This window comes from Lampetra planeri, chromosome 20 (genome assembly GCF_965212315.1).
Source record: "Lampetra planeri chromosome 20, kcLamPlan1.2.h2, whole genome shotgun sequence".
NCBI lineage: Eukaryota > Metazoa > Chordata > Hyperoartia > Petromyzontiformes > Petromyzontidae > Lampetra > Lampetra planeri.
In genome coordinates, this window is record NC_136126.1 from 7,904,402 (window position 1) to 7,928,545 (window position 24,144).

The 24,144-nt window shown below is 42.9% G+C and overlaps 1 protein-coding gene across 1 annotated transcript in view; it reads right to left on the reverse strand.

The window, feature by feature from the left end:
* The window catches only part of LOC144724388 (calcium-activated chloride channel regulator 1-like), a 28,420-nt gene extending 5,398 nt beyond the window's left edge, over positions 1–23,022 (reverse strand). Inside the window, exons 1-12 of the mRNA XM_078603478.1 lie at positions 22,261–23,022; positions 19,783–19,923; positions 18,112–18,262; positions 16,033–16,138; positions 15,166–15,340; positions 13,169–13,393; positions 11,490–11,714; positions 11,174–11,348; positions 8,892–8,998; positions 8,123–8,347; positions 4,813–5,083; positions 2,915–3,085 (exon numbers count right to left, since the gene is read on the reverse strand). Of these exons, the coding sequence (XP_078459604.1) occupies positions 2,915–3,085; positions 4,813–5,083; positions 8,123–8,347; positions 8,892–8,998; positions 11,174–11,348; positions 11,490–11,714; positions 13,169–13,393; positions 15,166–15,340; positions 16,033–16,138; positions 18,112–18,262; positions 19,783–19,923; positions 22,261–22,434 (2,146 nt within the window). The 5' untranslated portion in view covers positions 22,435–23,022. The remainder of the gene's footprint in view (positions 1–2,914; positions 3,086–4,812; positions 5,084–8,122; positions 8,348–8,891; positions 8,999–11,173; positions 11,349–11,489; positions 11,715–13,168; positions 13,394–15,165; positions 15,341–16,032; positions 16,139–18,111; positions 18,263–19,782; positions 19,924–22,260) is intronic.
* Positions 23,023–24,144: the final 1,122 nt, after the last annotated feature.

The following is a 24,144-nucleotide window of genomic DNA, read 5'->3' on the forward strand; positions in this document are numbered from 1 at the left end:
AAATAAATGTGGATATCTACATAAAATGATATTATAAACACACTATCCTAAAAATACAGCACCATATTTTAACACTAAAGCAGTCACTGACTCGCAACAACTTGCAATCATAAGTGACAGAGTTAATTTCGGGTAAAATCAATGAAAATGGGGCATGCCGATAGCATAAAATGAGATGTGATAGAGCAAATCTGAGATCAGATTTGGAATCAGCACCCTGAAATTAGTTTAAAACAGCTGCAAAAGTCCAGGCCAGAAAAAAAATGTTTTTGTTGTTGTTGTTGTTGACCAGTGTTATTAATGATACAGAGAAGAGAGCAGAGTCGATTCTGACACAGAGAACATAGAAGAGTCAGTTATAAAAGAGGAATAGCAGAGTCAATTGTAACAGAGTAGAATTCTTAATGATACAGAGACAGACCACGGTCAATAATGATAAGAGACACGGCTGTTATTAATGATACAGCCACCGTTCCGCTGTTTGTCACGTATGACATGATGAGCACAGTAGCTCTAAAAGAATGCTGGCATACTTTCCATTTGATTGTCTATTGGTGGTGGCCAGTCATTGGATGCTCGTGTGTTCCGTTATGAGGAAGGTTGCATAGAACTTGAAAGCAAATAGTTGTTTGATAAATGTGGCCAAGGGACTTCTGAATTCAGTTACTAAAACATTGCGGAAGGATTACAGCAGACTCCGAATGCTTTCGACATAATTTCCGGCAAATGGTAAAACTGTCCAAGGTTGTAGATGTTTAGCGGTGTTATTTCACGCGGACAACTGTGTCACTTTATCTTCTTGGTTATTTCGGTAAAGTCACGTAGAATGGAAATAATAAAATAATAAAAATACAACATAATAAAATAATTTTCACGACGTTTCGGCCAGAACGCACGCAGCCGTCCTCAGGTGGAGAACAGGTCTGTCGAGAAGACAGAGTCTGAATGACACACCCCAAGGCTTGGAGCGTATATTTAAGCTGGGACTGTCTTCTCGACAGACCTGTTCTCCACCTGAGGACGGCTGCGTGCGTTGTGGCCGAAACGTCGTGAGATTTATTTTATTATGTTTTATTTGTATTATTTTATTATTTCCCTTCTACGTGACTTTACCGAAAGAACCAAGAAGATGAATCCCTGCAGTCACGAAAGAAGCTTTAAATCTAAATTGTGTCACTTTATTCGTATATAACTCCTCGCGTTCAACACCCACGTATGTCCGTGGCAACTCTTCCTTTTGCACTGCGCGTCTGCTACGCTCCGCTCGCTTTCTCTCGCTCCGCTAGCCTGCTACGTTGCACTCTGCTAGCTTCTCCACTGCTAGCCTCTCACGGTACACTCTGCTAGCTTCTCCACTGCTAGCCTTATCACACTCACACTTCGGATTCCCCTAGCCTCTCACTATACACTCTGCTAGCTTCTCTACTGCTAGCCTCTCACTATACACTCTGCTAGCTTCTCCACTGCTAGCCTTATCACACTCACACTTCGGATTCCCCTAGCCTCTCACTATACACTCTGCTAGCTTATCCACTGCTAGCCTCTGACTATACACTCTGCTAGCTTCTCTACTGCTAGCCTCTTGCTATACACTCTGCTAGCTTCTCTACTGCGAGCCTCTTGCTATACACTCTGCTAGCTTCTCCACTGCTAGCCTCTTGTTATACACTCTGCTAGCTTCTCCACTGCTAGCCTCTTGCTATACACTCTGCTAGCTTCGCTACTGCTAGCCTCTCACTATACACTCTGCTAGCTTCTCCACTGCTAGCCTTATCACACTCACACTTCGGATTCCCCTAGCCTCTCACTATACACTCTGCTAGCTTATCCACTGCTAGCCTCTGACTATACACTCTGCTAGCTTCTCTACTGCTAGCCTCTTGCTATACACTCTGCTAGCTTCTCTACTGCTAGCCTCTTGCTATACACTCTGCTAGCTTCTCCACTGCTAGCCTCTTGTTATACACTCTGCCAGCTTCTCCACTGCTAGCCTCTTGCTATACACTCTGCTAGCTTCTCCACTGCTAGCCTTATCACACTCACACTTCGGATTCCGCTAGCCTCTCTACTGCTAGCCTGTCTAGTGTCTACCCTCCCTCTCTGCGCCTGTTCGCCCTGACGTGACCTCACTGTCACACGTGTGTGCACACTGTGTGCAAACCCCCGCGTGTGTTACTACACCACGACATATGCAAGCCAGCTTTTTAACACGTGTAAATTATTTGTTTACTGATCAATAAAGGCATTAGTGTGAGTCCGTGTAAGTATTCATAGCCAATGCAGTATATATACATTTACATTTTGCAATGTAAATTTTGATCATGGGAGCCTTGATTAAACCAATTTCATAGGCTTTTGGGAAATGATCAAATTCCGTGACTGTGCACAATCAACTGGCCTATAAAGAACATCATTTACATTTAAACTGCACAACCTAACTTGAGTACATTTCGCATAATATAAGAAAATTCGGGGAAACATTCGCCATAGTCATGTAAATATATAAACAACACATTCACTATACCACAAAAAATCATTACAAATATCTCATTTTGTTTTGCGTAATTATCATCATCATCATCAGTTACCATTTATACCGCACCTCCTATGAAATTAATCTCGAGGCGCCAGAACACAGAGCTATTTGAGATCATTACTCATTAAGGATGTTATTCGAGGAACAAACACAAAGTGCAAAAGCAATAGAGTGTTTACAAAATAAGTAACAAGTGAGAATAAACTAAATTGAAAAGTTAAACTGTGCCCAGTCCTTGCACTGCTGTGCTGCAAGGGCCCCTGGTTTCTTACCATTCTGTAATTTGCTGACACGCACCTACTGGACATGTGCGAAAAAAAACTTAACAGCTCATTGGATTCCTCCAGAATACATCCAGATTCGGATTATCATTCTTACCATTCGCCTTTCGTTTCCCTGGAATGTAGAGGGACCGTGAGCCTCTCTGCGGAGCCAGGCTTGTCGTTTTGTTATCTCCTACAACCTTGACCTTTAAGCTGTATCGTCCAGTTGCCGTAAACTGTGCGAAGAATCTGGAATAAATGCCATCATTCTTTTTGGCGTCAGCACCTGCACACAGCAGAAGGGTACTTCATGTAAATCCTGGCATTTGCTTGAATTTTTGTGCAGCGTCATGAACTCCGACGCAGCAGTAAGTGCACTGCACTACGAACCTGGCCACCTGAGTTAAATTCCCAGCCGCGGCTCACATCAACAGCGATATTATCATCAGTGCTGGTCCACCCCTCCCCCCTTCACTTCACTCAGCTGCTTTAGTGGACAGTGTCAAACAACGCCCATGAACGATATGCTATCGACAGACCTTCGTGCAGCAGTAGATTGACAAAGGGCCATATATTGCACGTAGTTAGAATTGCCACGAGCTATATTTGTTACTGATTATGCCACGGTGGTATTCAAAATATCAATGAAATTTTAAAGGCGCATTCTGAATCCGACAGATTTGCTGTACCTAAGTTATGCTTTAGTTGTGGTGCTGCATTTCCCAGTTCTACTTGACACGTGCAGGAATGTAATGGGAAATGCTGAATTTATTGTGGTCTGTGCATGGTCTATACCGAGTGATGTATACATAGGATGTCAAAGTTGATGTCGTGCTCAAATGCGCATTGCATGATTGCTCATCTCTTGTTAACTGCTTTGAATCAGTGGTGGAAATGTTACATTCTGTTGATAGTGTTTGTTTTTATTGAGGCAATACACGGGCTCGTTACATCACATAGGGGCCATCCATAAATGACGTCACGCGACTTTGGACGATTTTTGACCCCCACCCCCCCATCGTCACAAGGCGTCACAAAAAGTCAGACCCCCCCATCAAATATGACGTCACAACGCTCTGCCCCCCCCCCCCAAATTAAACATGCTTCAAATCGCTTTAAACTATTGCCATTGTAGTGCGTATTTAATGTGGCGCTGCACTCTGATGTTGTAGGAGAAAACATTTATTACAAAGTCTATTTAAGTAAGTAGAACGTGTTGTCTATATTTATTTTTAAGTTGCGCATTTTGATGTGACGTCACATTTCTCAAACCCCCTCCCCCCTCATCACACATCATCACAAATGTCTGACTCCCCACCCCCCCTAGGTGCGTGACGTCATTTATGGACGGCCCCTTAGTGTCGCGTGGTGGAACCCTCTACGCGAGCGAACGAGAAAGGGTTGCAGGCTCCGCTGCCCCAAACATTTATATATTTACGCGATCTAACCCAGAAAATCTGTATTATGGATGATTTTGGTCGCGAAAGCCTGCTCCGTGTTATGCTGAGATTTGTCCGAGGTGTTCGTCAGCACCTCAGGTGCGATTGTTTGGTTTGCTCATGTTACGAGCTGTTGAAGGTCACTGGAGCTTTCCAATGTTTTGGCATAATCGTCTTTCAAGTAACCCCAATCTAACCCCAATATTCATCCAGGCAGTTAAGTAATGATCTGTATATTTGAATAGATGATACCTGTTTGGACACCCAGTAATTTCTGGTCATGTTTTACAAACTCCAGATTCAGTTATGCCGATTATGGGATCGGAGCAGAACAGGCCTGGCCAAAACAAACATAATATACTTCTGCTGTTGTCTGGTCAAGAGCGCCCATAGGCTAATGGACGCAACATAGTCTTTTTTATTAGGATGAATTTTGGTGTTCATCTATTTACAGATTGGCTACAATCATCCTTAAGGGCGCATTCTAAAACGTTACGCAACAATGCTCACTTTCATGGGAAACCCTTTTCTCTCACGCCAGCTAACAACACCCCAGACAGCCCACAGAACGCACCGGCCCCGTTGTCAAACAGCTGCAGCTCTAGAGGCTTTTCGTGGGGCCTCTCGATGGTGGCGATGACGGTGGCGCCCACGACGGGCGTACTGCCCTGCTTGACCTCCGCGAACACCTGCATGGCGTTCAGCTTGTCGTTACTATCCGTTGGCTTGACGACTTTCACCTCGATAGGTGGGAGGTTACTGTTGGACTGGCTGCTCGTGATCGAGATCGCAATGTTGTCTTTGACCGAGTGTTTGTTCTTTAATTTGTACGTCCACGCACCAGGCTGTGAATATAAATATAAGAAATATACGTATTAAGAAAAAAAAACAATTTTACAACACTTCTACGTTTAGCCGTTGGGTTTTACAGCGTTGTGGTTCGGCATGATGTCCGACGTTTCGCTCCATCTGCTGGGAGCTTCTTTAGGTAGCCCGGTTGAGTTGCTCGCAACTGAATCGAGAGGGGGCTCAATTTACTTCCATAAACAAGCTCCCGTGCCGTAGAGCAAAACGTTGGACACCGTGCCAAAGACGAACATGCCCTTGTATGACCCCAACACACATTAGAGAACTACACAGCACAAGCACGAAGCCTACGCAAGGGTACAAACAACAGTTGGCATTTCACATCGTGGCTTTCACTCATGCGGGATTGCAGGATACACTTACTGTGTCACGGATTCCTAATCGATATTTATGGCCCGTTTACGTCAACACATTTAAATAAACCATAAATTTAGGACAACTGTTAAGGTCCCTGAACGCATTTTCCCACACTCAGAAATGTTATTGTATGTATGTTGAACTTCTTTTGCATAGTACATAGACAATCAGTGATATTTATAATCGGAGGTGCAGGGAAAGGACAACAAACTAAACACACACACAAAAATGCACTTCAGTGAGATCATTTACATATTATCTCCTGGAATGTATTTTTTAAAACCCTTTCAAAATACCTCCACCCACCCTCTCTAGGATATTTAAGACTCTCATTGTGCCCTGAATAAGGCCATTTACTTAAATTGTCAAGCTGTTCTTTTTCTCCCAATGACTGCAGGACAATTGGTGTAATTTCCAAGTACAGTAATCAGTTTTGAGCAGCAGTCTTGTGAATAGATGTAATAATGGATATAATCTAGAAGGACTTGCTTAACAAGTTGTGTGCTTATAGGTATGATACATTATTAATTGTAATTATGCAGACCGGCAGGCATGCCAAGTATAATTTGTCTTATACAATGTGTAGCATTGTATAGAGCTTACAAAATACGAGTATGTATTCAGAGATCGAATAAATAACTTAATTAAGGAATACCGCAGAGTTTGACTCGGCATACGTATGAACAAAATGGAAGTCACATACATCGAGATGGTTAAACAAAAAAAATATAACAGTTAGAGCACAACAATGTGACATGCCTGTCAACCCCCTATCAGTGCCTACCTTATTACAGACTAATTTAGACCTTATTGGTCACCTCGTACACTTATAAATCTCAACGTTCATCCTACAAAGTCCCATCACAAGGGAGATGGGTTTTTTGCCCGTGTTGAAACGTCTGTACGTTGTATAAACCTGAAAACTCAATTTCCCTGTACAAGAATACGGATAAACTATATAAGTTGACAGGTATGACGTGAAAACAAAGCAGAATATATTATACATTGAGCAATAATTGTAAGTGGATAGCAATCAACATTATAGTTTAAAAGAGATAAACAAGAGGAGGCCGGAGTGTTTTTAGAAAATGTTATTTGATCGTAACAAGCAGCAAACCAAGTTGTGAATTGAGAGAAAAGTGTTCAATTGGCGCAAATTGCCAGCTATGGCACGCGGATCGCAAACGTGGACAATGAAAATTAAAAGGCAAACTAAATTTGAAGATTTAAAGCTTTCGTGACTGCAGGAATTCATATTCTTGGTTCTTTCGGTAAAGCCACGTAGAAGGGAAATAATAAAATAAAAAAAAATAAAACAATAAAATTCTCACGACGTTTCGATTGCAACACAAGCAATCATCATCAGGTGTGAAAACCACGGCAATTTTTAAAAAAAAATTCTTGCTGTGGGTTTCACACCTGATGATGATTGCTTGTGTTGCAATCGAAACGTCGTGAAAATGTTATTGTTTTATTTGAATTATTTTATTATTTCCCTTCTACGTAATATAAATTTGAAGGGTGAACATGGGCAGATGCATGCATTGAATTACACTTTTCAGACAGAAAGAGGAAGAAATGGATTCAGGGAACAAAGCACGAATTAGAAACAAATTATTGACTATCTACGGGGACCTTTATGCCAGTATCAATGATGAAAAATAAGAATATGCTTTACCCTTTCTGGCAATAAAACAGGTGTTAAGATGTTCAAACGCCAAATAGATTCTTTTTGAAAAGGAGTCAAGTCTGCATTAACCATATTATCAGAGCATGTTTGTTGGCATGTTTTGCCACAAATACGTGTTCTGAATGCAGACTTGATGCTATGACATGACATTGACTTAAGAAACCTAAGTGGGCATGGGCCAGGCACGTCGTGGTTAGAAGGGACGATGGGTCGGTGGAAGAGACTGGCAATGGAACGGCAGCCAATGGAGAGAGGCAACGCCCAAAATGGATGACCACCATGGGGATGTGAACAACGGAGTCAGACCGTGCGCAGGAGTGAGATGGCATTAGGGGCCGTCCATAAATTACGTCACGCGATTTTGGACGATTTTTTACCCCCCCCCCCCCCCATCGTCACTCGACGTCACAAAAAGTCAGACCCCCCCTAAAATATGACGTCACATAGCTCTACCCCCCCCCCCCCCAAATTAAAACATGCTTCAAATCGCTTTAAACTATTGCAATTGTAGTGCGTATTTAATGTGACGCTGCACTCTGATGTTGTAGGAGAAAACATTTATTAAAAAGTCTATTCAATGAATTAGAACGTGTTGTCTATATTTATTTAAAGTTGCGCATTTTGATGTGACGTCACATTTCTCAAACCCCCCCCCCTTGTCACACATCGTCACAAATGTCTGACCCCCCCCCCCCCCCAGGTGCGTGACGTCATCTATGGACGGCCCCTTAAGACATCGCAGGACCATGAAAGATGCAAACGGCGTAGAGCGAGGTAGGGCTAGTCAATGGCTGACGATGACTCTATGCAGCTAATTACATAGTCAGTTTAAACGTTGATTATGAATAATAACATAGTGTACAATATGTAGCTGTATGCTGTCTTTAGAAATGAATATCTGTCAGTACTATGCAAGCATATTTTCTCTTTTATAATCTACTGGAAATGACAGTTGACACGTTGTTCTCACCTTTGAAGTGCCTTTGATTGTTAACCGTGCAGTCTTGAACGCCGTATCGATGACAAACTTGTTGTTTTGATAATCGAAGTTGTCTGGGTCAATGATGTGCATCTCTGGCACGGTGCTTGCCAGCCACGTGACCACAAACTGGGTGTTGTTCCCAATGGAGGCATCCACTTGGATTTCCCCTTTCATTGTCTCACCACTGTTGAGGGACTGACCTGTGCTTTCCAGCTACCGAGAGAAGCACACGCACGTACAAAATTAGAATACTCAGCAATGACCGCGTGGCAAACGTTGACGGAATCGTGGAAAGAGATGTGAGATTTTAGGCAAGTGTTAAAGAAGGATGTAAGCCAAAAGACAAATAGCTATCCTAGGTATCTTTCCCAAAGTTGATTAAATTACTTGCAATTTACCGTGCTTAATTGATGCACAAATATAAAATTAAAAACTCTCCAGTGGTGCGACTGTGGTCATCCAGAACAGACCGTACAACACGTGACGACGCGATGCCCGATCCACAAATACGAAGGAAAACATCACAGCTATACACTCCGCTACTCCTGATGCGGTTATCTGGCTTGATCACATGATTGTGAAATTGTAGTCGTTGCTCTGCATCTACATCAGCCAGGATCGAAGCCATGACCTCCTGTATACCAGGTGAGGTGGTTAACATCTCACCACCACGGCGCCTAGTGTTGGCGCAATGCCGCGCTATGAAAGTGAACGCGATTTTGGGTTGCTTCTTCTTCATCTCCGTTCTCGTCATCACCTGTAGCACAAGAGAGCTCGTATCGCCATTGTCCGTCTTCGCAGATGAGAAGGCGTCCACGAGACTGTTTGTGTCCAAGTTGTCACTGGCAGAAAAAGTCATGCCTCCTACACGAAAACATTGCATCGAGTAAAAGAAAACACAAACAAACAATGTGCAGTTCATGCGAGCGATGTGTAAGTTCATGTCGCTGCAATCTCTACGTTCCGTATCTTCCTCTTCCCTTGCGTAGTGGGGTATCTATCAAGTGCGCAGGCAGTGCAACTGCACTGGGGCACACCATGGGGGCCAGGACACCTAGCTACGGAGAGTGGGTATATGTTGCAGGGAGCACCGTTATGCATTCTTTGCACCAGCGCCCATGCCAACCCTGCTGCGCAACTGCTACTGTACCAATACACTTCAGCGGATACCTCCTGATAAAGGTCGTGTTATAACTAAATGTCGGTGTAAATGGTAATATCTCTCTGCCAAAATAAAACAGAGCAATGTATTTTAAAAAAATCATTACATATTCAAAAAATCACGGCTTGAGTTGGTATTATCATTTGGAGAATGTACAATAGGTAAGCAGTCTACCTCAAGGTACTGTGCTTTTGATTAACACATTCCTGCGGAGGGAGCTGGTAGGTACGTTGGGTTGCTCAGTCAATGGCCAGGATCAACGGCGGCGCAAATATGGCCGACTGTGAGGGCGGGCACAAGCCGGCGTGAGTAGGTTAAACGTTGAGTTTTATGAGGGCACCACGGGGTGACCAGCCCCTCCCCACCCAGCCCCACCCCACCCTCCCCACCCAGCCCCTCCCCACCCTCCCCTCCCCACCCTCCTCTCCCCACCCAGCCCCTCCCCACTCCCCACCCAGCCCCTTCCCACCCTCTCCACCCAGCCCCACCCCTCCCATTTTTGGATGCACGACGGACGGACGGACAGACACAATAATCCCCTGTGGGCTGGTGGAACCAGGAGGTTCCTACCAGTAACAAAGGTGTAAAACAGCCTCTAACCATCACAACTTTGCGTACGCCATTATTTAACGAGCAAAGCCATGCAGGGCTCGATTGAAGTGGAGCCTATGTTTCCACACATTCGCAGAATTCCGGCATCGTGTGGAAGTCCATTCACAACTGATTACGCCTCGTTTCACTTGCTGGATTTTGGCCCGATTTCCGCTGGGTCGAATGGGCGGAGTTCCGTTCCGCAGAAGAGATCCCACCGTCGGTATAGCAGTCGGAGTATCGAGGAGAATCTGAGATTGTGCGTTTGCTCTCTAATATTTGTCGGCTCCACCCTAAAGCTGGCCCACTTTGGATCATTCCACGATCGTGCCACAAGGCACTGGTGGAGCAATTTCTGTTCCTGGTGCGGAATTGGCCGCACATGAATTGCCGCATGCAAATCGCTTCTGACTTTATGCAGCTCCATCCCGTCTTGCCACCAAAAAGGTGACAGTTCAAGTTCAAGTCCATTTATTAGGTATAGCCCTGTGAGCCATTCGGCTCTTGAATCGGGTGCAACCGCAACAAACAAAAAACAAAAACATGAACAAAAAACATCTTAAAGTGAATATGTGACTAAGTGCAAACAGAAAATCCAAGAAAAGCCAGCAAAATATTGCAGAAAAAAAATCACCGTACACCAACGCTGTGTGCAAACATCCCAGTGGGATGCAAGTCAAACAACAACAACAACAACCACAAGACAACTTAGATTAAGGCCATCAGTCTAACTCTGTACTACAACAAACAAACATGGCTAAACCAATACACTTTTCGAAATTACCAAAATAAAGCCATGAAAGCAATGAAACAGTGATCATAGGAACTGTGACGGAATTTTCACAATAAATGGCATAAACAACATGTACCACCAAAACCCTGCAGCCATAGCTGGCTGCATGAATCACTCCAGAAAGGCAACCACAAGAGATATATGTAACCGACGGAGATGCGTGACTTACTTAAAGAGGTTCCTTTGCTGGGATGTTTGTCCAATGCCATTTAATCAGTGTTCGGTTTTGGTCTAGAGGAAACTTAAGATCCCCAATAAAACCCACGCACGCGAAGGGGTGGCACACAAACACTGTAATCTCCTGATCATCACAACCACCAACGGCAATAATGTCTTGCAAGCTCTGGCGGTCTCCCACCCAAGTACTAACCGGGTTTTAATAGCTGCTTCGCTTCAGGAATCAAGCGAGATCGTAAATATTCCCGAGAGAATTGGTCACAAATGATTGAAAAATTCCCAGTTTTTTTTGTTTACAGTTTTTTTTGTGGCTTACCGGCGCTGGTTAGTTTCTCAAGTGCTGGGTCCGCGTTTGGTCCCAGGGCTATGGTGTGTACGGTGCATTGACTATTTTGGACTTCATCAACACAACTGCTGATACCATGGTCTTCACCGTCAGTCAGCAAAACAATCTCATCTCCAGACACATCACCATCCAACGCCCTTAGAACCTGCAAAACATCAGATCACCCCTGCATGAGCCATTATGTAATTAAATATCAAAAATCTTGTTTAAAATCTTTAATATTGGCCATTATCGGATGCTGGTGACTTGCAGTGAAAGAAGAAATGACGCAGTCTTCTGGACTCACCTGAAAGGCATGCCTGACTCCCGCGCACACATTTGTTCCTCCCTTGACACTTATGGGGAGGTAGTTTTTAATTGCCACACGGCTCGCTTCGTCGGTTATTCTCGTCATAGCAAGGTTCGTTTTTGCTTCGCTGTTGAAAACGATGATCCCTATCAAAGTTCCTGCGTCCAAAATTTTCATGATGAAATTCTCAGATGCCTGCCGCATCCTTTGCAAACGGTTTGCCTGCATGCACGCGCACAGAAACCAACATGTCATCAAGTATATTCCACGCCGAATTCTGACGCGCGTTCAAGTTTTCACGTTTATTTTGCTTAATCCGGTGAGAACTCAAGAGATGAGGATAGTCTAATTTCCAAAGTGACACGGAGTGGCCAGGGCTGCTGAGAATATTTATATTGACAGACCTAGGTATGTCGGTTTTTAAGATTAAAGTAGTCAATATCTCCGCCAACTTTCTCCCTCGTCGCACGCACTTTCTGTGTTTGAACAGCGTTAAAGCTCGGCTCATTGTCCCCAGCATTACTTCTCTACAACCTCTTACCACAGGGAGTTTCACTTCTGATCCTCCAGAAACCAGTTCTTAAGTATAGGCTTACCTAGTTCAACAGGGGTTGGCAAGATACGACTCTGGGCACCTGCATGTTTTTAACCCATATACAATAATGGTAGCCTATATCTCTATATATATATTATTTGAGTTGCACTATGTATTGGGTTTAGAGGAAGGCAATCTCACAGTGACAGTATTAATAAAAATTTTTTTAAAGGTACAATACTCACAATTAAGTTATCATGCGTCTTGCTTTCATGCTTATGTCAGTTACCAAAAAAAACCCTGGTGGTGTTCAGTAACAAACACCAGTAGCAGCGCTACTATATTCTACGCTGTGTGTGTATTTTTCGAAAATATAGTTTTTCCCATTTGTAACGATGTTTTTTTGTGTAGCATTTCTGGTTCATTGTTGGAATATTTTTTTGGTTTCTCTAAACATTGTTTTACTCGCTTATCTGTTTATTCAGGGCCCTCCTTGTGGCCTGACCGGGCCCTTATGCGTTGCGTAACGCCACCGCATACCCCCCCCCCCCCCCATAGTTGCTCCCCTGACTATAGCCCTTGCTGGTATAAGAGACTCTACTAAAGGAGCTCTGTAGGACTCTTCTGGGGGATATTTTGGCATAATCTTCCATATTGGCCAGACGTCGTGGAAGAGTTTGTGAGTGTGCCTACACTTTTCCCCACCTCACGTGACCTGCTGACTGACTATCGGGTACCCGTTAATACTGCAGGGTGAACAAAGGTAGGGGGGGGGATTTAAGAAACCTTTCCATTGTTTCTAGATTTCAAGCTTTCGTGACTGCAAGGAATCATATTCTTAGGTTATTTCGGTTACCTACGTGACTTTCCATTGTTTCCATGCGAGACGGAATTAATTAAACCCGCGACCTCTTTTAATCAAAAGATTACAATTATCAGGATGATTTTAAGCTAGTATCAAAGTTGAAAATAACATACTAAATCTGTTGATACATTTGGTTTACATCTGATGAACGTAATCACATTTGATAGTCACCTGTTTACACCAGCGTTTTGAGATGTTGCACTGCTGGCAGGGTGAGCCTAGTATGTTCAGTGCATGGTACAAAGACCCGAATGTGATCACCGTAAATGCGCTCACCTCGTTCATGCTGCCAGATACGTCCAAGACGAGGGTGACGACGCGAGCTGTGGGCTGCAGGAGCGTAAATGACGGCTGCGTGTCCGTTCCGACCGGCAGTTTTATTTTCACCTTAAAATCGTTGTGCTGCTGCATGATTTGCCAGGTGCTCTTCGAAGCACACAGACGGTTATGGAGGGTGGGAGCGGCCTTGTTGTGTTGGTTTACAGAGCAGAATTCTTTGACCTGCAGTTATAGCGGCCAAAGGTTCATCCGTGTTAATGCCTCTGGTTAATATAGCATTGACAGTCATTCAAAATGTTATTCTTAGGTTTTTTTCGGTAAAGTCACGTAGGTAAAAAATTAAAATTAATAAAAGTAAAATAAAATAAAAATCACGACGTTTCGGAGGCAACACAAGCTTCCGTCTTCAAGTACAGCAAGCGTGCTGTGACGGTTCCACCTGAAGACGGAAGCTTGTGTTGCCTCCGAAACGTCGTGATTTTTATTTTATTTTACTTTTATTAATTTTAATTGTAAATTTTTACCTACGTGACTTTACCGAAAAAACCTAAGAATATGAATCCTTGCAGTCACGAAAGCTTCAAATCTAGACTTAAAAATGTTGCACGTATTAATGATGGATGTTGTGCACAACAGAAATTTAGGGCGAGACGATGGAATCTCAAGAATTACAAGGGCTGGATCAGGGCCAGAAACGAAGAGACAAGGGAGAGGGAAGTAGTGGTACCCATCTCAGTCAAGCTGAAAGTCGACTCGGGTGGCTTAGTGGGACCAGTTGTAAATAAGGGAGGGAAACCACATAGGAGGAAAGGTGAGAACATGGAAGAACAAAAGGAAGATTGTGAACACTTTTGACGTTATTCAACTGCGCGGATTTAAATATTAAGAAGGATGAGACTGAGAGCCTGGTATAAAACGAGGTGGTTCTAGCTGGTGAAACACGATTTAAGTGAATATGGCGTTGGGCATGGAGATAACCCAGGATCGGAATGAGTATGAGAGAGAGGACCCACAAGTTGGACCCCCACAAGTGTGGAAACATGCCAGAAATAAGAATGCATTTTAAAAAACATGTTCTACCTTATTTTGTCTCACAATAAGAAGCTTGTGAGTTCAAATCATGGCCATGGGTCAACTCAGTCCATTATACAAATGGAGTCGATGAAGTGAGTGATAATGCTGGAAATAAACAGTGGGTTTTCCTCTGCAAAGCCTGTCCCCTGTCTCAGTAATGTGGAATTTCAACCACTGGCTCAGACTGACTGATGGAGATGAATACTTTGGTTTTATTATTTCATTTTGAGAACGACTCGGTATCCACTGCCATGACTATAACCTGTAATTTTGTGACAACAACAAATTTATATTTAAGTGTTTTTATCCAATCCTTAAAAGGTGAGGAACGTAAAATGATGCTGCGATCTGTTATCATCTGGGACAAAATTGGCATGATATAGTTGTGGTTTAATCAGAAGCCACAATAAACTGCCTTGTAGACTACTACCATGAATATTCATTCACAATTATTAACATATACTGGCAACTACGTTCATATTCATGTGCGGGAGATCGGCCTAAATAGACACTTCAATATTTCATAACATCAAATATTAAAGCCTTTATATTTCAACATATATAAGCCTTAGAAACACCGTGCGCAGGATAGATCAAAGTGCCTGATAGCATGGGAGGACAAGGACTAAGAAGAGACAATGACGATTTAAGTTTGGTGGCAGCCATAGGAGGAAAAATGCCCAAGAGGACATCCACCATAGTCGTGGAGTGATGATTTCAGAACACATGCAGGAGATAAGATGGACTGTTGCATCGCAAGACCCTGATGAGATGGCACGATGGCTTGGGGAGCCCTTCATCCAGCAGTGGATATATTATGGCTGATTATGATAATGATAATGGATACACGATGATGATCGGTGGATCTACTGCAATTTTCAGATGTTAAAGTGCGTTTCGTGTCTGGGCCAGGAGCTTACGTTGTCGAGGGCCTGGATGGACATGATGGAGCTTGATGCTGTCTGATCCACGTCTGGGAAAAATGTGCATCCTTCTTCTGGAAGGCCCGTCTTGGGATCAATGTTACAATTGCGTGTAGAGACGCTGTCGTTTCTCATCACCATCACGTGACCACCCGTTAAGTCTTTGGAACACCTGTGTGCGGTGAAGGTATACATGTCAACTTAACAATTAGAGTAAGACAGAAGTGTCTCAGTTTAAATCAGTTATATATTTCAGTTTCTTTGCATGATATACATACCTCAATATTATGAATGTTTTTTACTTTTATGATAACTGGTATGGTTTTTATGTGTTTATGTGATTTCCCGCCCCCCCCTAAAATCTATAATAATATTGTTGTTGATTTCAGGGTAATGGTTGCACAATGTTTAGCGTGCTATGAACCCAGTGGCGGATTATATCTGAACGTACCTCTGGGGCTCCACCACATCCCTCTGTCAACAATCCACACTGACCAAGTGTGGCCAAACAATTCCCATGACGAACACAGCAGCGTTGAATTGTCAAAGGGCTATGAATGATCATTATTATTTGCTCTAAAAAGGCAATTCATCAGATAAAGTTTGCAAAAATATTAGAGCTATGTAAACAGAAAAGAGTGACAAAGTGCACGAGAAATATAACGCTGTGATATCTCCAACAAACATTTTTACATAAAACTGGAGTGCTGGTGGATCCCCTCCTCCCCCCCCCCCCCCCAGGTTTTATCTGCTACTTGAGATGATTAACTCATTGCATGGGTTCAATCAACATAAAATGTTAAAGGCTCTAACTGCTGGCTACATAAAATGCAGGAAGCGGTGGAGAATAAACATGACACTGACCTTGTAAACTCGATTTTGCCTTTATCCAAATAGAAGGGCACTTGATCGTTGTATTCATCATAAAGTCCCCAACGGAGGTGGCCCCATTCATGGACAAAGACTTTTCCTGGGACACAACATAAAGACAAAGTGAATCCCTTATAACCTTAACAGACTGTTTGGGAAAGTGCTGTTAACGAGCGCTTATGAAGGTCAGTACGGCACACGAGGGGGTGGGTGGCCAACACCACGCCCGCCGCTTTCGTCTCCCTCGTGGCGATGTTAACACATCGCACTAGGTACTCATTTGAGGCCGAGTTAATTTATGACACAATACACACACTTGCATTTGGCCTGGATAATAACGAAAAATAAACATCCATTAGAAAGAAAAATATTGCCTCAAATGTGTGTCTGTTGTTTGTTAAAAACAAAGAACAACCACATCTGCTTGGACAAGTAAACACGCACACCGGCTCTAAATTGGATCTCGTTAAAGATGTTATTGACAAAGAGACCAGTAAATAGTAAAATGAATAGATATAACATTAATTATAAAATATTGGAGAAATAAAGGCATGAATGTCAACAGAGGAAATATTAACCATCTCAGGTTTATTGGTGCCAAATCATGAGGATCAATGGCAATGAACTACAGGAAATGATTGAACAACTTAATTTTTAACAATTGCTTTCAAAGTTGTGCTCAAAATAAATGTAAGCAAATCAAAGCAAAAAAGTCAGAAAAATACTGAGGATATCTCTCAGAGGCAATGGCGGAGCCAGGATTTTCAGTTAGGGGGGGCAACCCCTCCAGCAATGAAAAATGATAGTAGTTGTTAGTCAGTAAGGACTTGTCCCTTGCTTTTTATTCGACGCGTGTGCGGCGATGGCTCAGCCATCGATCGAGGGTCGAATTCGAACCGCGTTGTGTGATCGGCATCGCGCTCGCTGAAGGTGAATGCCTTCAGGGAAGTCGTGTACTGTATACGCAACTGCGCATAATTCTGTGAGTCACTTATAACCGCTTTGCCGTTACTTATTGCCAATTATGGACTCAGACTATTGTCATATCATCTCATAGAGTCCCTGGCACATAATAATATGCTACACAGTGGCAGTGGGGGTCGCAAAATGCCGATTTATTACTAATAAACCCCAATGATCCGATCGAAATTAGGGATTTCGATCGGATCATTGGGGGGGGCACGTGCCACCCTCCACTGGCTCCGCCAGTGCTCAGAGGGACAACTGGAAAACATATTAGAGTTTAAACCTAGGGCATTTATCGACAGTTGATTTAAATAAAATAATAATTACATAATAAGGGTGGACATATTTGACGGCAGTGCTTTTAAAAACTGACATCATGAGGTGTTTAATCAGTGTATTTTACCTGCAATTACATATGGATCAGAAAAAAATACATATGGATCAGAAACATAGGCATTGAAAAATAATATAGAAGGACATCTGAAAGTTTTGCAATGATGCACAGATATGCATGCTTGGAATTATAGTGATTGGCAGGAAGAGGCATATGTGGATGAGAGAACATACACAGATGGCTGCTTCTAACAGATTGCCAGAAATAAATAATCCATGTGTATACATGTAATAATGACAATGTCTCATCGACAAAGCTCTGCAGATGAATAACCAACTCAAGAAAGAATAAACAAATTCATACATTCTGAGTCGGGCAATTGAGTTAATGGGCAAATTTAAATATTCATGCATCGTCGTAAAAGTGCCAACCTCTGTTCATAACAGAGCTCCAAAAAATGTTGCTGACATCATATAATCTGCTTGAGAGACTTATATTCTTGGTTCTTTCGGTAAAGTCACGGAGAAGGGAAATGAAAAATAAAAAAAAATGTCTTGCTGTGGATTTCACACATGATGATGATTGCTTGTGTGGCAGTCGAAACGTCGTGATAATTTTTATTGTTTTATATATATGTATATTTTATTATTATTTTACTATTTCCCTTCTACGCGACTTTACCGAAAGAACCAAGAATATGAATCCCTGCAGTCACGAAAGCTTTAAATCGAAATTTGCTTGGATTTGTTAATGTAACCTCTGCGGCACTGTACCTCGGGGGCCGTATGCTTCCAAGTAATGGTCGGTCAGGAGGAAGTTTGGAGTGAGGTGAATGTACTGGCCAGGTTCCCCACACAGGCCAAACTGGTGCGTGTACGGCGAATTGTCGGTCGGATCATCGCGGGGCACAATGAGCACATCTGCCTGCATTCGTACACACAGCGAGCGGCCAGGGAAATTCTGTCAACGCATTTTCAAAGTCAAACATCATATTGTTCTTCACGCAAAGGAACAAAGATGTGGTGTTAAACTGTGATGGTTGCAATCGGCCAGGTATATAAGTTCCATATAACCCATGGCAGGGTCCATAATCTTCATAGGATGACCACTGTTGACATTTCGTAATCTGTCATCCCAAGCCAACTCAATAAAAATTGGGGCAATGTATTCTTTTTTTACCGTTTGTCCTCCATGTCTCAGTTTTTCCATAGTATAAAAAAAATAAATAGCTCTCTTCTAGAGCTTTAAAATGACACGAGACTCACTCACCTATCTACGTCAACTGAAGGAAGTAACGATAGCTAGAGATTCATCTTCTTAGTTCTTTCGGTAAAGTCACGTAGAATGGAAATAATAAAATAATAAAAATAAAACATAATAAAATAATTCTCACGACGTTTCGGCCACAACGCAAGCAGCCGTCCTCAGGTGGAGAACAGGTTTGTCGAGAAGACATTCAGACATTCAGACTCTGTCTTCTCGACAGACCTGTTCTCCACCTGAGGACAGCTGCTTGCGTTGTGGCCGAAACGTCGTGAGAATTATTTGATTATGTTTTATTTTTATTATTTTATTATTTCCATTCTACGTGACTTTACCGAAAGAACCAAGAAGATGAATCCCTGTAGTCACAAAAACTTTAAATCGATAGCTAGAGAGTCACCAAGTGGTCTTGCCAGGTAAAACTTTGATGTTCTATATCTGGGGAGTGAGAGGTCAGATTGACCTAATATGTGGGTGGTAATCTTATTTGCCAAAGACAAAGAGCCTTGCTAAATTTCGTCGAAAATGTGGTTTTGTTAAATATGTAATTACCCCAAAATTATATAATTTTTTTATGGTCCTGGATGGATTGTGAGCTGAATAGATTCCATCTGCAGTGCAATTTTAATTAGCATCCTTTCAATTGTAGCTGGAACATTTCAAACACACCACACCACCCAACTAGAAATATCTCCATTTCTCATCGTACTCATATTCAGTGCTGGATAAAATTGTCTGATTTTTAAAAAATCTAGTTATAGGTTTAACACGTAGGCTTTCGCGACCAATATCATCCATAATACAGGTTTTTTTAGTTAGATCGCGCCTGATGAAGCTAGTTATAATTACTGGTGAAATGTCGTACTCAGATTGTAAATGTTGTGGCTTTGCTCTCCAGCACACCGGTGTGCTGTACGAGTGACGAATTGGCATGTTCTGTTTACGTGACAAACCTTACTAATTGGCTGTGTCGGGTGGTGGCGGGTTTAACGACACATTTATATATTTCCGTGATCTAACCCAAAAAAACCTGTATTATGGAATCCAGTTAGATCGAATATTATGGTTAAAGCAATTGAAAGAATGAATATATGTATGCATATAGAATATATATTTTAAAAACTTTAGTATTGTTTTAATATTCACTGCGTGTCAATGCCAGTGTTTTTGTAAGTACTTACTGCTCCATAGGACTCAGACTTTGGCCGGTTGTAGATTGGATTTGTTTTCCATGATGCCGGAATAAGAATATTGACATTCCGGAAGTAGAAACGATACTTTGTTGCTCTGAACAAGTCAGAGGATGCATTTGTGATCATATCCTGCAGAATAAATATTCACAATGCATTGACGCAATACAATATAATGTGTTTACAACAATAGATTTGGGAGAACATTTTACCGAATACTCTTTGGTTCTTTCGGTAAAGTCACGTAGGTAGAAAAATAAATAATAAATCACGTTTCAATCGCAACACAATTCATCGTCATCAGGTGGAAAGATACAGCCGTAGAACTGCTGAACAAGAAAGGGCTGCTGCAACAAGAGGTTATATATAGGTTTGAGGTGGGTGTCACCCAAGGGTAAGTGGGCGTGGTCAGAGATGGAAAGAAGTCCCGTCGCCTCACGCACGCACGCACAACTGCGTTAAAGGGAGAGATTGATTGGCATGTTAATGTTCACGAGTATAATGGAATAACAAGTATAACCCGTAAAAACAAAGTTTTTCACTATAAATCCTTTATATGCGTGGCGGCTAGAGTCCTCTCGTCCTCTGGCTTGAGATGGCTGCCAACTATGGGTCAGATGATTGTATTGCACCATTAAGCAATTGGTAATTAAATATAATATTTTTGTCCTAACAAGTGTAAAATTTTTGAATTTTTTTTCACGAACATTAATTGTCACGCACAACGAGTCTGTGTGGACAATGTCAGCTCGATTGGATCACGGGAAGTGGGTTAAAAAACGACCGAAAGATTTGCACGGTCGTAAGCAAGCAAGCGAACTTAATATAAAGGATTTAAAAAATGGGCCCCATCGTCGCACACGAGCACCGTCGCCGCACTCACGCACAGCAGCTACGTTAATGGGAGAGATTGGCATGTTAATGTAAGCGAGTTTAATGGGAAGATAGCATGTCTGTGTCAGAGGAACGGGCATAGTGGCACCTTGTGGGCAACACAAGCTGCGGCGTTGGCGGCTCACGACGTTTAGCCACAACGCAAGCAGCCGTCCTCAGGTGAAGAATTGTATTTAATTATGTAAAATTGGTATTATTTTATTATTTCCCTTCTATGTGACTTTACCGAAAGAACCAAGAATATGAATCCCTGCAGTCACGAAAGCTTTAAATCTTCAAATTTAGTTTGCTTTTTCATTTTCATTGTCCACGTTTGCGATTCGCGTGCCATAGCTGGCAATATTCGCCAATTGAAAACTTTTCTTTCAATTCACAAATTGGTTTACTGCTTGTTACGATCAAATAACATTGTCTAAAAACACTCCAGCCTGCTCTAGTTTATCTATCATATACTTTACCAGTGTACGGTGTGGTCCACATGTATTGTGACCCCCCCCTCCCATTTAATTATCTCAAACTGTTTTTAAAGGTTAAATTAAAATATAAATTAATATGCAAAGGAACAAAAATTAGCGGTCAATTTATTGGGGGTGGAGAGAGGGGGGGGGGGGGTCACATCACATCTGGACCACCCTGTACAACAGTCTTGGGCTCCCACACCGGAGAGGAGCAATTGCAAAACATCTCACGACCCTCCGACGTGGTGGCGAGCAGAGCTCCACGTTGCCATTCGGCGCCTCAACACGTTGCTGGCATCATGCCCGAGGAGAAGAGAAAACAATCATAACGTTTCACGAGGTCGTGACCTTTGAGGTCAGCGGCAGCGGCAGGGTTGGGGGGGGTCACCGAAACGTTGCCATGGTTTGAACGACGATTGTTCGATTTGATTTGAAGCTTTCGTGACTGCAGGAATTACTCGTTGGTCCTTTCGGTAAAGTCACGTGGAAAGAAAATAAATTAAATCATAGAGTACGACGTTTCGATTGCAACACAAGCAACCGTCATCAGGTAGAACTAAATTTGAGAGAGAGACGAAACACAGACACGGAGACACACAGACAGACACACAAGCAGAGAGAGATAACACAGAGAGACACAGAGAGAGACACACAACATAGACACACACAGAGAGAGACACACAACACAGACACACAGATAGAGACACACAGAGAGAGACAACACAGATACACACAGACAGACACACAAGCAGAGAGAGACAACACAGAGACACACAGACAGACACACAAGCAGAGATACACACAACACAGAGACACACAGAGAGAGACACACAACATAGACACACAGACAGACATACAAGCAGAGAGACACACAACACAGAGACACACAGAGAGAGACACACAACATAGACACACAGACAGACATACAAGCAGAGAGAGACACACAACACAGAGACACACAGACAGACACACAAGCAAAGAGAGACACACAACATAGACACACACACAGACACACAAACAAAGAGACACAACACAGAGACACATAGACAGACATACAAGCAGAGAGGCAACGCAAACGAAACAAATGTAGGGGGAGGGAAGGGTTGGGGGCTCTCACCTTTATGGCGTCAACTAATTGGGGGTCCTCCGGCACGGCGGGGTTGATGGCGATGACCAAACCCTCGTAGCCGTTGTCGATTAACTTCACTCGCGAGCCGTGGCTCAGCCCCACGGCCGCGCACAGCACCGCGGTGACCACGACGAGCGGAGCACGCTTTTGGGGAACGTTCATCGTTGCTGCCTTTGGCGAACTGTGGCAATATTTACCGGCACCGTGTTGAGAGGGAGCGGGCGGGCGGGGGGGGGTGGCGATTTAATGTTTACCTCGAGTAGGAAACGGTGTTTGCGGGCAGCATTATGATGTATTTATTAACTTGCTTTAAACACTGCGAAACGTGGGTCACGGTGGGTGGCAGTTGAAGTCTGCCCGTTGAACGACTCAGCCTCGTTATCTTGCACGCACAATAGCACACAGCAAGAGGAAGTCACTTTCGGGAGAATTTAAATTGTGTTTTTTTTGTATCTCTCAATGATTATTCTGTAATGTATAGCCTCACGATATCACCACCATTGACAAAGTGAAAACAAACCGAGCAAGAATGATCACAAGCCTGGGTTTGAGTGAGATAGTAACTCACAAGACCGAGAGCATGTGAAAATTAGTGACAGTGGCGAAGCAGTAAACGCACCACCCCTCTTACGTGCCCTCCTCTCTGTTGGGGAATGGCTAAATCAGCCAGTGACCACTTCCTTATTTTTCAGTAAATTCGCTCGTTTCTTTGAAAATTTCGTGGGGCGGTGGTGACCCTGCTCCACCATAACAGCCCCTAGCGGACACGATTACAGCGAGCCTCTCAGCCTGTTTACAACTTGTCCAAACTCTTCACGCTATCACACAGATATTTCGCAACGGGCACGAGCGCTTGTTTTGGCAGAAGTTGTGCAAAGTCTGCACACACGCAACATGCAACACACCACGCCGACGGGAAGTCTATTCAGTTCATAACATTTGCTTCTCCTCTGTAGCCCATGGGCCAGAAGAGAAATCGAAACCACCTAAGGTTGAACAATTTTTGTATTACCGATTTATTTCTATGGAAAATAGTAGTTAATTATTTTATTGGCCACTCGTTTGACATGGTTATAACACAATTCGCTGTTGTTAGCCACATTAAGAAACGAGATTAGCGCGGTTTGGCTGTGTACGGTGTGAATGAAGTTCTACAAACGTACAGAAGCATTAAAATTATGCCACCACAACTGCTACCGACAAGCGAAATATGTGGTCCAGGCTCATGGACTACATGTCTGCATGCTCTGATCAACGAGAGTGACCATTGAGTAAATGGTCTGGATTTAATAAATACTTCAGTAGTCTACGATTTTACAATTCAGTAAAGTCCGCGAAATGGCGGTGTGAGTCAGAAACTCCTGGGTGTGGGAAAACTTGACTTTGAACAAGGAGTGTTAACCACGGTTCGTCCGTGTGAAGGTTTTGTAAAACGACCCGTATGCTCCTGTACCCACATCGCAGTCGATGTGAAACGTTGCCCATTGTTGACCCAACGTTGCATGTTTACTGGGATACTGCTGGCTTATGATAGTTTTCAGTTTCATTTAGTTTTCATTTATTAGGTATAACCCTGTGAGGCATGCGGCTCTTGACTCGGGTGCAACCGCAACAGAACAAAAACATGAACAAGATACTGTAATCTTAAAGTGACTACACGCAACAGAAAAAATCCTGGAAAAAACAGCAAAGTCTTCCAGAAAAAAACACCGCATTTAACGCTGTGTGCAAAAATCCCAGTGGGATGTAAGTCAAACAATAACAACCATAAGACAATGTAGATTAAAGATAGACCTCAAAATACTGTACTGTTAGGGAGGCATGCAATGATTCACCCCGCAGCAATTAATAAATAATCATTTACATTTTACA